We start from the raw sequence: 15,119 nt of genomic DNA, 5'->3' as shown, positions 1-15,119 counted from the left end.
CCATAAATGTAATCCCCAGTGAAAACGGCCCATGAGAGACAGTCTCCTGGAAGAGCCCTCTGAGGAAGGGAAATCACACAAGACTTCATCCTGGGACATGACCAAGTTTTATGGGAGTAGAAATGGAAACTGTTAATACTGTGATTTTTTTTTTTCTGGTTACACAGGTGGCATGTGGACTCCCAGATCCCCAACCAGGGATCAAACCTATGCTCCCTGCATTGGGAACATGGAGTTTTAACCACTAGACCACTAGTGACAGTTAATATTATTACTATTAATAATAATAATAGTTATTATTATTACTCTGGACTTTTACCTCTGCTTCGACAGCCCCCTGTTTTTCATGCTCTGTTGGATCTCTGACCAAATTCCTCGTCATTCTGTGTCTTTCCCCTGCTTCACTTGTCTTCATAGAACATATCACTGCCTGGAATTGCATTATATACTTCTTGGTTTATTAGCATCTCTTTACATCTATAGAAAGTAAGCTCCATGAGAGCAGGAACTTTGCTTTGCTTGCTGCTGTAACCCTAGCATCTGCAAGAGGGTTTGGCACATAGTAGCTGCTGAATAAATATTTATCAAATGAAAGGATCAGCCCCTTTTCATGCATCTTCTGAGTAGGGCAGCTTTTACTTTTTAGCCCAGTTTTTGTCCAAAAGAACAAATTTAAGTAGCCATGAAACTTGTGATTTTGCTGTAATTATTGCTTGAGAGGAGGTGAATTTTTTTTCTTTAAAAGGCCAATTTCAACTTGACATACAGAAAACAGTTAAGTAAAATACTAGCTTAGGTGGGGCTCAGGTGCAGTAAAGTCAGGAAAATGGTATCTGAGTGTCGGGCAAACACTATGAGATCAGAAAACACTGATCTAACAAAATTCACTGTTATATCAGTGGATATCCTTCACATGAGTAAAAAATTGTATTGATCCACACAATTCATGTGAGCCAGCTTCTTCAGCCTCACGTCATGTGCACTGTGTACACGATTCTCTTAGAATTATCTTTGATGTTGGGAATTATAAGTAATGTGCATAAAATTAAATCCAAACCACATCCCCATTTGAGTCTAAATGCTTACTCTTTTAAGATGTGCCCGTGACTTTAAAGTTTTAAAGATGTACCTGTGATTTTAAAGGATTAAACCCCAGGCATGTATTTTTTTTTTTAATAATTTTTTTTTAACCTTTTGGGTTCCATGATACCTGGTAATTTAGCATGTAATGATGGGGTAGGATCAAGAATATTCAAGAATAAATTGTACCATATTGTTAGTTCTCCCTAATCTTACAAAAATGAATAACTGCAAATTACTGTATTTTTAATTTCCTTTGAAAGTGAAAAGTGAAAGTCACCCAGTCCTGTCTGACTCTTTGCAACCCCATGGACTATACAGTTCATGGAATTCTCCAGGCGCCAGAATACTGGAGTGGGTAACCTTTCCCTTCTCCAGGGGATCTTTCCAACCCGGGGATCAAACCCAGGTCTCCCACATTGCAGGTGGATTCTTTACCAGCTGAGCCACAATGTCTCTTGAATCTCACAACAAAAAAAAAAAGAAGGTATATATACTAATGGCTAATTTAAATGCTAAAAGGGCAGGGAGGGCTTGGCAGATACTTCCCAAGTAAACCAAATTAGCCTACCTATCATTATGATTCTTTTTTAAAACACAGCATTTTATGGAAAATGTTTTCCATATGTTTTCATGGTTCCAGGTTTCAGGGAGCTTCTGTGTGAAAATCTTTGCAAATGAAATTATAAAATTAGGACTAATGGATTGAGATTGGGTAGATGATTGGACAGGGGGACATAAATAGTGGGGCTGAAACTCTCTTGTAAATAAAAAATATTGGTTTCCATATTTTAAGAAAAAAATCTCATGCTCTCCGTCTAGACCCCTAGACCTGTAGTCGGTGAGTCTGTGAACTTCTGTTTCCCTGCCAGATACTTGTTCCTGGCTGGAAGACACTTTGTGATATTTGTTTGATGACACACACCTGCTGGGTAGATGAAAAGCTCCTGCTCCTGAGGATGACCCACTTCAAGGGCACAGTAAGCTTCTGAGAACTTTGTCAGGTTGTCCTTAAATCATTTGAGCCCATCTTGATATCACCTGTTGAACATATCTAAGTGCATTTGCAGGCTTGTTGGAGGCAGAGTCGCTAACCCCAGGGAAGAGATTTCAGAGTCAATAATGGCTTTGTGAGTGTCCTGAGACAGGGAAGACACACTGCTTGACCCAACCCGCCTCTGGCATGTGAAATGTGGCTCTCGGCAGTCAGGATGGGATTGGTCCAGGCACCTGGCTCCGTGGAGTGGACCATCCGGAAGGGGGGATCTTAGAGGAATCCATGTAAGTGTGGTCCAAGGTACAGAGATGGGCCAGATGGGAGAAGGAGGGAGAATGAGGGTCCAAGGTGAGCGAAAGGACCGTGAGAGAAATTCGGATGAAGTGTTTCCCTGGGAGTTCACGGCACAGAGAGAGATATCCCGTTGAGATTAGGGAAGAGTATAGGATGTTTCAAAACCATTTGGTGACAATGTCACCAAATACATTCTTTGAAGCCAAATTGGCTTTACACATTCATCTCCGCATACATTTATTGAGCACCAGCTACTGTGACAAGGCAGGCCTTAGGCAGTACAAGATACAAATCTAAGTTATTAATGTCTATCTCTTAGCATGGTGAAAAAACATACCTACACAGGAGTATAATTTTAAGTTTAAATGGGACAGTAGAGGTACACAAGGAATTCTTTGCTCTGTCGGGCTTCCTGGAGTTGGCGATGCCTGGCCTGAATTCTACAGAGTGAGTGCAAGTTAACCAAAGAAGAGAAAAGAGACTTGGAGGAATTAAAACGATATGTTGTGCTCAGAAACAACAAGCTTTCTCGTTTTACTGAATACTGAAAAAGGCAAAGCAGGATCAGTGGGTACCTTGAAGGGCCTAGAACTTCCTTCCCATCTCACCAGCCCCTTGCCACCACTGCCTGAGTAAGTGGACAGCCCTTGCCACACAAATGCAGCTTCAGAGCAAGTTCCCTCCTGCCCCTTGCTGCCCTAAGCGCCTCTGTATGGAAAATCCAGAAATTCCATGAAAGGGGGTCATGGACCTACTTCTGAGAAGCTTAAGCTCCGAATCATGAGTGAGTTGGGATATTACTTGATTTAGAGTTAGTTACTTTTATCTGCGTTGTCAAGAGGTAATGATTTGAAATCCTTGGCTCCAAATGCCCTATGCCTTCGGTATTATTTGTGATATGAGTCTCCTTTCAGGTCTCTTGCCCTCCTCTTCTGGTTGTATTGCTGTGTAATGAACCAAAATGTAATGGCTTAGAATAACAATCATCATCTCTCAAGATTTCTGTGGGTCAGGATTTGAGGAGCAGCCTGGCTGGTTGTTCTGGCTCAGTATCTCCCATGAGGTTGTCTTCAGATGGAGCCTGTAGCTGAAATAGTTGGAAAGAGAGGATGGAGGAGTAGCTAGAGACTGGCTAGGACTTCCTCCTGTTATCTCTTTACCAATCTGGAGGTTTTTCCACGTAGACTGTCTACATAAGCTAGTCTGGGCTTCTTTACAGCATGGCAGCCTCAGGCTTGCCACCTCAGACCCCCCCAAAATGAGTTTAAGAGCAAGGCTGCATGACCTTTATTACCCCTGGTCTAGGAAGGTGGCTCAGTGGTAAGGAATCTCCCTGCCAGTTCAGGAGACACAGGAGATATGGATTTGATCCCTGGTTTGGGAAATCCTCTGGAGGAAGATATGGCAACCCACTCCAGTATCTTTGCCTGGAAAATTCCATGGACAAAGGAGCCTGGCAAGCTACAGTCCAGGGGGTCTCAAAGAGTTGGACACGACTGAATGATTGAGCATCACTCACTCAGGAAGTCACACAGTGTCACCCTGCTGCATTTTATTCCTCCAGACAGTCACAAGGGCCCACCACGTTCCCATGGGAAGGGAAGTAGACCCCCACCCCTTGATGCAGGAACGGCGTGGTTGGGGAAAATCAGTGAGATGGAAATATTTTGTAGCCAATGTTAGAAAATATGATGTGCCACACACCCTTCAAAACATTTCCTTCTGCTCATGCAATCCTTTAAACTACTTAAATATTATCAATAATTTACTTGTCATGCTATTACCCAAAAGCTTTCTTGTTCCCTTTCCACACCAAGATCGAAGGCTTCAGTGCACACACACAAACCAAAATACTTCCATTGTCTACATGAGAGTCAGTCACTCTAGTGTATGGCATTCCTTTCAAAATGATAACACTTTATAAGCATATGTCCTATTGCCCCATCTTCAAAGATGCTATACTTCAATTGGACACTGTTTTTTTTTTAATTGAAGTATAGTTTATTTACAATGTTGTGTTGGTTTCTTGGGTGCAGTGAAGCAATTCAGTTATATATCTTTTTTATTCTTTTCATTATGGTTTATTATATGATATTGAATATAGTTCCTTGTGCTATATAGTAGGACCTTGTTGTTTATCCACTGTATGTATAATAGTTTGCATCTGCTAATCCCAAACTCCCAATCCATCCCTCGCCACCTCCCCACCCATCTCGGCGCCCACAAGTTTGTTCTCTGTGTCTGCGTGTCTGTTTCATAAATAGTTCATTTGCATCATGTTCTAGAGTCCACATATAAGTGATATCAAATGGCATTTGTCTTCTCTTTCTGACTTCACTTCACTTAGTATGATCATCTCTAGGACCATCCATGTTGCTGCAAATGACATCATTTCATTCCTTCTAATCAGAGACAGTTAAATCCAAATATGTTCGTATCTTTCTCTGAGAGGCTCTTTTTCATGTTACTACAGCAAACCAGAGCCTCAGGAGTAAATGACTTCCAGTCTCTCCTTATTTGCCATTCCCTGGGTGCGCTAATGGCGCTCATGACAGGGTTGGTCAGTAGCATTTTGTGAAGTAACGTTAGCCTGTTCTTGGTAGGAAATCTTCTGATGTAAAGTTAAACTATTGGTGTAAATTTTACATTTTTGTATAAGTACTATTGCAAGTATGCTATTTATTAAGGACTTTTAGTTTTTATACATACATAGTGAACAGAAGTTGAGTTCTTCAAATGTTTTCTGTTAAAACTGGGTTAGAGGGGATTTTTCACCCTTGGACAACCTAGAAAAGAATTATAGCTCTATTTTAAAATCCCTTCTAGTTCAAGAGTTATCCAAGCAAATGGTGTTGACCAAGGTGTTTGAATACACCCGTAATAATAATGCTAGCCTTTCATAAAGCTAAGTAATCAGGAATAATGCTAAAAATAAGAAGACAGTCATTTATTTACTCTGTTTGGCATTGTTAGTACTAATAATGCATTTCAACACAGTGGAATTGCTAGATAATGCTTTTGTGACTTTTATGCAGGTTATTGTTATTTAAATGAACAGTCGACTGCACTGTAATGAAGAAATGCAAGCTTTCCCAACTCAGTTATCAACCAGGATTCTAGGAAAATGAGAATTCGTGTCTGCCTTCATTCACAGAGCAAACTGGAGGTCACTGTTTTCAATATGAACCTTTTTTTAGCGTTTCAACAATGAATAATTAGGAGCTGCTGCTTCTGAAATTACCTGTATTCACTGTAGAGAAGGGAAGACTTTTATCTTCCACGATGAAATACATTTTCTCATTCAAATTTCATCATTCTTTTTTTAAATGGCATTTTACACCGCTGAGTCAATCCTGGGTAGCATAAAATAAAAGAAATACATTTCGTGTGCTGCTATAGCCTTGTTTATTCAATTTACTTCCTTAAATTTCAGCTCTGCCTTGAAAAATGATCCAAATGCAAAAATGGGCTTAAAGCAGTTGAACATATAAAGCAATTATCCACGTGGAATACTATTATACAAACACGTGTTCTTTGCACTTTAATTTAAATTGAATTGATCTTTGATCCTTATAATTTAAAGATCAGGGGCTTCTATTGAGTTTTTAACAGCTTTAAGATACAGTTTACATAGTCTACAATTCAGCCATTTAAAGTGCACGATTGAATGGTTTTTAGTATATTCACCAAGTTGTGCAGTCATCACTGCAGTCAATTGTAGAACATTTTCATCACCCCAAAATGAAATCTGGTACCCATTAGCAGTCACTCCCCAATTCCCACTAGCCCCTTACAACCAGTAATCAACTTTCTGTCTCTATGAATTTGCCTATTCTGGACATTTCATATAAATGAAATCATGTAATATGTGATCTTTTGCTCCTGGCTTCTTTCACTTAGCATAAGCTTTTCAAGTTTCATCTGTTGTAGCCTGTATTAGTCCTTCTTATCTTTTTGTTGCCTACTAATATTACAGATTTTATTTATCCATTTATTAATTGGTGAACATCTAGGTCGTTTCTACTCTTTTGGGTGTTACAACTAACACTGCTGTAAACAGTCACATCAGGTTTTTCTTGGACGTATGTTTTCATTTCTGCTGGCTGCATACTTAGGAGTAGAATGCTGGGTCGTATGGTAACTCCATGTTTAACTTTTCGAAAAAGTGCCAAACTGTTTTCTAAAGTAACTGGACTGTTTTACATTTCCACCGGCAATGTATCGGGGTTCCAATTTCTTCACATCCTCGCCAACACTTGTTATTGTCTGTCTTTTTGATTATAATTATCCTGGTGGATGTGAGGTACTGTCTCTTTGTGGTTTTGATTTGCATTTCCCGGTGTGGGTAAGATGTTGAGCATTTTTTTAATGTGTTTATTGGCCATTTGTATTTCTTCTTTGGAGAAATACCTGTTTCAATTGAGTATTTTAAAATTCTGTTACCTCACCTTAGGAATGTGGCTAGGAGAACTAAGTTGGAAACAAATATATCTTTCTAAATGGAATAATTTTCAAAACAGATTTAAAATTGAACACATTGTTTTTACAATTGTAGTATCTTTGGATTATACAAGAATTGAACTGCTTTCAGGAATCAGTTTACTTCTGAAACTATTTTCAATTTGATTAGCAATATGTCAGATCTTCATGGTCCCAGAGTCATACCTAGAAAATAGCTTAAAGATCTGTTTGTCCAATTAACTCATTTTACAAATTAGGTAACTGAGAGCCTGAAAAACGAAATATGTGGGTCATACAGAATTAAAGATAGACTTAGAGCTCTATTCGGGTGGAATCCAGAGAACTGAATGTCTCTACTTAATGTAGAGAAAATAATGCATTTTTCAAATGGGTTCTCAGTGATTAATAAAAAAAAATAATGATGAAGTGCTCTGCAGTTAGAATCCACAGTATTTATTGTTGGGTACTTAACACACACTATTTTATTTTAACCTCATAATAGCACATGTAAGATTGATATTATTTTTCTGTCCCATTGTGTATAAGGGAGCAGGTTAGCTAACTTGTTGAATGGTGCCTACATAGTAGGTGGCAAACTCTAACCCAGACCTTCTGATTCCAAGTCCATAGTTTTGTTTCCTCCAGTCTTCACAAAAAGACAGCATTGACACATTGTTACCCATGCCATCTTGCAAGCCTTTTGCTGACAAAAGTAATTTTGAATCACTGACACAAGTAACCGATAGGTGGCACCATGGAGCATAATTTACCTTCATTGATGTAGTTATTAAGCAGCACTAATATACCTAACTTTGGAAATAAAATCTAAGTTTCAGGTCACAGAAGAATTATTTGAATATAAAAATATTATGTATATATAATATATATAGTACATTAAAAGATCTACTAATATAATAACATGTTTCTAGAGTTCTTTTCAATTTCAAAGAGCTCCCAGGTGGTAAAGAATCCACCTGCCAATGCAGGAGATACAGGTTCAGTCTCTGGGTTGGGAAGATCCCCTGAAGAAGGAAATGGTAACCCACTCCATCATTCTTGCCTGGGAAATCCCATGGACAGAGGAACCTGGCAGGCTACAGTCCATGGGGTTGCAAAGAGTCAGACATAACTGAGCAACTGAGCACACACAGAATTCAATTACAAAGCATCTGACTTACACTTTTGATGTTTACAACTATGCGGTTAAGTTTTTCATTGTCCTTGTTTTTATGGATTTGTCTGTTTATGATGACACTAAGGCCTGAAGGACTTGCATTAGTTGCTGTAGTCATAATGTCCCCGTCAGAGCTACATGTCAGAGGCAAGTCTCTTGGCTCCTGTGTAGGCCTGTGTTCCCTCCAGTGTACCATGCTGCGCCTTAATGATGTGCTGAAGGACACTCATTTGAAAGAAGAGGAGACTTTATGCCATTATTCCAGACAACAACAGAGCTCTGAACAAGTAGAAGTTATAGGGAGGCAATTTTGAGGCCATATAAAGAAGACTTGATCTGCCCAACAATGAAATGTGTTGTCTTGTGGAGGAGTGAGGTCTCTTGTCATTGAACTGTTCAAGCTAGAGCTGGATGACCATCTGGGAGGATGCTCTAAGAGGGGTTTACTGCAGTGTGTGTGTGTGTGTGTGTGTGTGTGGTATTGTTGTCAAGAGAAATGAGGAGGCACTCACAGTCCCTTCCAACTATGAGATTGTGGATCTTTGTTGTTACTTAAGAGAATAAGCTGGTTTAAGGAGTCCTTTGTATCCTTACTGAAGAAAGAGACTGACTGGAAAACTCCTGTCTGTACAGTTTTCTGTTTAACAGAGAGTAACCAAATTTATCAGCTTGAATTACTAGTTTCCAAACAGAACAGCACTTCCCATCTGTTTATAGACACTCTGCACAACAAAGGTCCCATATTCAAAGAAGTTTAAATATGAGCCTTTAGTATGATATTGTCCTTTGTGACTATCGAAGAGGAAGAAAATGTGCGGCAGTGTCGACTGCATCTTTTATTTTGGCAAAGCTGTTCAGAAGCGCATCTGTCAGACTCACCCAGGGATTCCTAGCCCTGGCTGCACATGAGAATCACCTGGGGAGCTTTTTAAACACACCGATGACCAGGCTCCACCCCAGACCACATGAATCTAAATCTCTAAGGACGGGTTCCCAGCGTCAGTGTTTTTTAACAGCTGTCCAGATGATTCTTCTATGAAACCAGGGTTAAGATGAACTAAAGCATAAACTCAGCAAACTCTGGACATTTGCTTTGTCATTTTGGCCACTCTTTGGAACTCAGATTATCCATTCAGAACTGAAGCTCGTAAGTTTTAGCTCATGTGGCTAAATTAGTCAAAACTAACGTGGCTAATGTGGCTAGAGGCAGCATCTCACAGTAGTTCGCACCACTGCTCTAGAGCCAGAAAGCCTGACTTTTTCCACTTACTAGTTCTTGATTTGGGGCAGGTTATTTTCATGTCTCTGTACCTCAGTTTCTTCATTTGTAAATGGAGATTACAATGCTACTCATATGATAAAAACTAAGATAAAGACCTGAAAGAAAATAAAAGCTTGGCATATTATGACATTACAATCGTCATCATCGTTGTTTTGCTGCTGTTACTAGTAGTAGCTGTAGAGTAATGCTCCTGGCATAGGAGCTAAGCTCCTATTGAGAAAACAGTCTGTTCCGTACAAGGCTGCAAACAGGACTGACCTTACTTGAAAACTAAAGACTCTTTTCAGCTACTCTAGCAAGAGTGTACTCCCTCAGATTCAGAACTTTCCAATGAAGTGGAATGTTTTGCATCAAGCTTTTTGCAAGAAGCCAAAGCTTGAGCCAGGCAACCTCCCACAGCTCTCTCCAGCTCTTTATTCTGCATGAAGAATAGGCCAGAGCTCTGCCAGCCAGGAGCCTGGGCTGAAGGGTGATATTGGGCCCCCGCTGGATAACCGGGAGGGCCACGAAGCACTGTGTATGGCAGGCTGACCTCCCGAATCCTCTGGGTAATCTCCAGTTTCCAACCGCCACCCTGCTGAACCGTGGGACCTACGGTCCAGAAAGCATGGTTGCTATTCAATAGGAAGCAGCGGCTCCAAACTCCAGCATCCGTGGCTAATCGTGCAAAAAAGTAAATAGAATTAGGGTGTGTGGGACAGCCTCAGAGAAAAATTGAAGTGCACAATTAGGCCTAGTTTCTGTTTAATTTTCAGTTGAAGAAATAACTGAGGCAGCTCTAGTCATTGAGGGTACAGTAGCAGGAGTCCCTGACTCTCTCGGTTGAGGACAAGTGTAGACATTTCATGGATATTACAGGTTCTCTAGCACACACTTTCCATGAGACAGCCTCCAACTGCAATTGTGGAGATTGGTGGAATATTCCTAGGAGGAGCTCAAAGGATTGTAAAGCTGAATAACATCTTTGTCTCGAGAACTTATGTGAGAAACTGGTTTTTTTTTTTTTTCCTCCCTTTTCTCCTATAAGCATTTTGTGGCTCACCATTGCAGACACTGCATATCTTTGTAGCCCACAAAGTCCCCATGTTAATAGTTGTTTGCTAGTTGTGGTCACTTAATTGAAAAAAGCTGGCATGGAGATATTACAGGTCCCAATAGGTCATTTTTGTATCAAGTATGGTGTTATTACCTTTAACTAAACCCTCTCCAAATCCAAATTTATTACAGTTCTTTAAATGCATTAATAACATACAAGAGGATAGAGAGCTGGAGAAAAGATGTGTGTGGCCTCAAATATGCCAGTCATCTACAGTTCTGAGGGTTGCTTGCCATGGCATATTGCCAGTGGTGCATGATAGAATCCCAGATGGCATGGTTCCGTGGGTACTCATTTTGGATTTGCTCTGGGAATGAGGTTAAAGAGGATGCTAGGCAATGGCTGGAGTTCTCTTCCTTGCCTCTCCCAGAGTAGATCCTGAAAGCCTCCATCCCCTCCCACCAATCAGACAGCTGCCCCAACCTCTCTTGGGGACTGTGGACTCAGCGCAATTGCTGCCGCCGATGAGTTCCCAGGCATCTAGTTACCCAGTTCTGCAGAGGCCAGGAAGACTGAACTCCCTGGTGTGACCCGTGCTTGGCCTCCTCAGACCCTAGGGCTCAGGCAAGTGTGGTGGGCATGAATTCAAAGACTCGATAGATAAGGGTTGTGTTTTTCATCAGCTTGCCTGTCATAACTTGCTTTATTTTCTGGGAGAGTCTCTTTCTTAAAAAAAAAAAAATCATTTTCTCACAGAAATTTATATAACACATACAGAAAAAAAAATACTGTAGTGGACCCCCATCTCCCAACACCCATCTTTCACAATTACCAACATTTAGCCATTCTTGTTTTCTTTTTCTTCCCTTTTTCTTTTGTTTTCCCAGAGTATTTTAAAGCAAATTCGAGATAATCTGATTTTAACTATATATATTTTATTAATAGTAAGTAGCTCTAGTACACACAGAACAACTTTTGAAAAACTACCCTTATCACGGCTGACAACTTTAATGATTACATGCCCTGGCCAGGTTAAGTTTTCCCTAATTATTTTACAAACGTCCACAAATAACTGGGCAGTTTGAATCAGGATCCAAACAAGATGCACCTGTTGCATTTGACCAACTGGCCTTAAACCTCTCTCAACCTATTACAGATAGTGCTCCTGTTTTTATAGTATTTATTTGTTGAAGAAACCAGATCATTGTCCTGTAAAATGTCCACATTATGTATTTGACCTGTTGCATCCTCATTGTACTGTTTTATGTGTTCCTCTCTCCTCTGTACTTCCTGTAAATTAGTGCTTAGCTCTGAAGACTTGATGAAATTCAGGTTCAATTGTATCACAGGAGGCATAACAACTTTTATTGATGTCAAAATTGATAGTGAGTTCAGATATGGCCAGCCTGATTCATCCATTATGAAGTTGTCTATCTACCTGTTAACAGTTACAATTACTTAATAATCACTATCTACATCCATTAGAGGTTACAAATGGAGATTCTCAATTCGGCCATTCTTTCTGCACATATTAGCTATTATTCTGTTTATTAATAGAACTTATCATTATCAACTGTTGGCTCACTCTGAAATACAGTTCATACAAGAGAAGCAGGCATAAAAGCCTCTTTCCATTGGTTTATCAGTTTTCAGAATATTAAATTGCTCCAGCAACCTCCAAAAGTGGCCTTTGGAGGTTTGTTTGTTGAATACTATTTAAAAACTTAAGGTTTCGTCTGTTTCATATGCATCAGTCCACTGTAGTCATACTCTTTTTGATATTCAGAGAGCCCATCTTTCATCAATGGGAATCCCTTCTAGATGCCTCCGGTCACCTTTGAATGTAATTCCTCTAGTATCTTCTGGCAGGATAAGGTACCCCAGGCTCCTGGCCTGAATCTGGAATCAGCCGTTTCTACAAGGAATCCTGCTGCCTTTCTATGCGTGTAAAGGCCACAGTCCGGGCCCTAGGGGTAGATTCGTTTTTCAGACGGTTGTATTTGTGTTGGAATGGCAACCCCCATCTTCCTGGATATCTCATTATTCCAGCACCTTGTGGTCATCTGGTTCCACCTAGATACTCCCTGCCTCCCACACGCCTACAGCAGCCAGAGTTCACCTCTCCTCCTCCCAGACCCGACCTTCTCTCTCAGTCCATCCGTCCTTCCCTTCTAAGTCAGATGCTTCACTCATCTTTGAGCTTCTAAGATGCCAGTGTGAAGAACACCTTTCTACTGCTGAAGAATACTTGTATCCTTTTCACGGACTAATTTTCATTTAATTTGTGAAGAAAGTTAACCTCCTGTTGCTATCCAAGACTTTGGTAGACGAATTTAGTCTCTTTCTTAACCCAGAAGAGCAGTGCTTTGAAACACCTTGGAAATGGTCAGCCCAGTCATCAGGTCAGGGGAGGCTTCATGAAAACAAACATCCCTCAGGTGTGTGCGTTTCCCTGGGAATCACAGGTGGGTGCATGTTGAAATTTTTAACTAGAGTTGCTGGGTAATGAAAAAGTGTTGAGAAGTTAATCAGAAGCATTTTTCCACATACCACCATGTATGTCCACATACCCATTCGAACATAAGATGAAAACTAGGGTCCTTTTCGCTAGAAAAATGCACATACACATAAAATTTTATAGACAATGGTCTTCAAGGACTTCAGACTATCTTGGGGTTGATAGTTTATTTTCACAGACTAGGTCCTGCTTTGACTGGCTTGCTGGAGGCTGCAGGATATGGAGGTGGGGCACGAGTCTGGACAGAAAAGCACAAAACAGGAATCAGGGTGCAGGCTTTCAGTTGCTTCACTGAACATCTTTCATTCTTTGGTCTAGAGCTACTCCTGGTGCCAGTCCATGAACTGTATGCTGTTATCCTATGATGTTGTAAGTGTAACAATCGAGAGTAAGCATTTAAAAATATAGTGGTTTCCCCTTGCCACAACATCCAAACACACGGTCGGCCGACTGTCTCACTGAACAGGGCATAAACTGTTCTGAGTGCTGCTGAGTACACTTTAGATAAGTTGCGTGCGGCTTGTCGTGTTAATAGGACTCCGTAAGGAAACGGCAACCCACTCCAGTGTTCTTGCCTGGAGAATTCCCATGGGCAGAGGAGCCTGGTGGGCTGTAGTCACAAAGAGTTGGACACAACTTAATGACTATGTACCTATTAGTCCTCAAAAGTTTGGAAATGAAACATCCAAGCAAAAATTGTCCTTCATCTAAGATAGTGAGAAGCATCAGCAGTAAAACCCAAAATGGCTTTGCTCAGCCTGCTCTTGTGTGGTTTGAACCTGTCTTCCTCCAGCGTCTGCCTCCATCAAGCTTACCTAGAACAAGGCACACTGTAGGCCCTCATTAAATGTTGCTGAAAGAAGACAGAGCAGAGCCAAACTGCTCTTCCAAGAGAGAAGCTGCATTCTTTCCTGCATAAAAGATACCCTGCAATAAAGAATTCTCATGATCCCTAAGGAGTCAAAGTTGTATACATGAAGAAAACACGATAGGAAATAAATTATAAGCAGCCATTCTTCATGAATACCTCCTAGAACATGGGCTGAGGAGAGGAGCTTTACGTAGCTGATGCTCGCAGCGGAAGTCCTGAGCTTTTGGGTGGCTTGTATTTCAGTGTATAGACTTCATGGATCAACAAGTCAGTGCAGCCAGCATTGTCCATTCTCAAGGCTGAAAAACCAGTGTGCGGCAGAGTGGGCTCAAGCTTAATAATACCAACAGCAGAAGGAAAGTTAATCTTCATAAGATTTTATACGTGAAAGGAAAAATGATGCAGTAGTATCTTTTTTTACCCTCCTGTCATATCTTTCTACCTTTCCTGAGGATCCAGGGTTATTAAAAGTCCACTTTCTTAAGGAATCCAAAATCTTGGTTTTAAAAAGTAGGCTTAAAAAAATAAATAAATAAAAAGTAGGCTTCTGAAAGCTCACCTTTAGCTCTCAAGACTCCTGGAAGCCCGAGGACTGACCAACCTCAACAGGACCCCGCCTCCCCTACTTCCACCTTACCCCCCATCCTCTGGCCCTAGTAAAGCCCACCCCACGCTCCCAGGATGCCTTGCAGCTGCCCTGACGCTGTGCAGCGCATCTGCGACACGAACGGGCTGCTGAGGGGACAGTGTGGCTCCAGCTCACCAGTTGTCTCACTTACCAGAGAAAGGGATTTAACTAACTCAGGACCACTTCTCAGATTCTTGGAGCCAGTCCCTGCTTAAGCCTCTCTTCCTCCCTCCCTCCCTTCATTCCTTCTTTGTTTCTTTCTCCCTCTCTCTATTTTAAATTGAGTAGAATCAGAAATATTATCTACCAATAGTAAAAGAAGAATAAATATTGAGAATGCCTCACACAGCTGATGAAATCAGCAGTAGATGGTGTAGGGCGGGTCCATGTGGCAGAATGACACCCGGTTTGTGTTTATCCACAACTGTTAAGTCAACTAGAAATTTCTGGGAATAATTTTGCTTTTTAACATCCTTTCAGAATAACACAGGCTGTTTGCTCCATCTCATGAAAAGAAAGACTGAAATAAAATAAATTGCTTGCACTAAGGGGATAAAGGAGCCTTCCGTAGTATGTGGGCCCAGAAAATACACAATTGCTAAAGTCTGATATGACCTTTGTCTCCACAAATAAAAAGACTGATAACCCCAGGTGTCACCACCACATTTTTTAAACACATATTTCACAAAGGGCTCAGCTTAGTGACTATTTTCAAGTGCAAATTAATTTCCTGAAATGGAAAAAAAGAAATAGAATCACGCCATGTACGTGCAAAGAG

General features: G+C 40.7%; 1 protein-coding gene across 3 annotated transcripts in view; it reads left to right on the top strand.

The window, feature by feature from the left end:
• The window catches only part of VTI1A (vesicle transport through interaction with t-SNAREs 1A), a 372,758-nt gene that overhangs the window by 267,234 nt on the left and 90,405 nt on the right, over window positions 1–15,119 (top strand). The window contains exon 9 of one of the 3 annotated variants that reach the window (XM_010859323.1): window positions 1,953–3,750. The exons of the other annotated variants lie outside the window; for them this stretch is intronic. Coding sequence (XP_010857625.1) covers window positions 1,953–1,995 — 43 coding nt within the window. The 3' untranslated portion in view covers window positions 1,996–3,750. Of the gene's footprint in view, window positions 1–1,952; window positions 3,751–15,119 lie in introns of those variants that run through there. 3 annotated transcript variants of the gene reach the window in all.

Source organism: Bison bison, unplaced genomic scaffold (assembly GCF_000754665.1).
Source record: "Bison bison bison isolate TAMUID 2011002044 unplaced genomic scaffold, Bison_UMD1.0 scf7180017864456, whole genome shotgun sequence".
Classification (NCBI taxonomy): Eukaryota; Metazoa; Chordata; class Mammalia; order Artiodactyla; family Bovidae; genus Bison; species Bison bison.
This window is presented reverse-complemented; position numbering and strand designations above follow the sequence as displayed.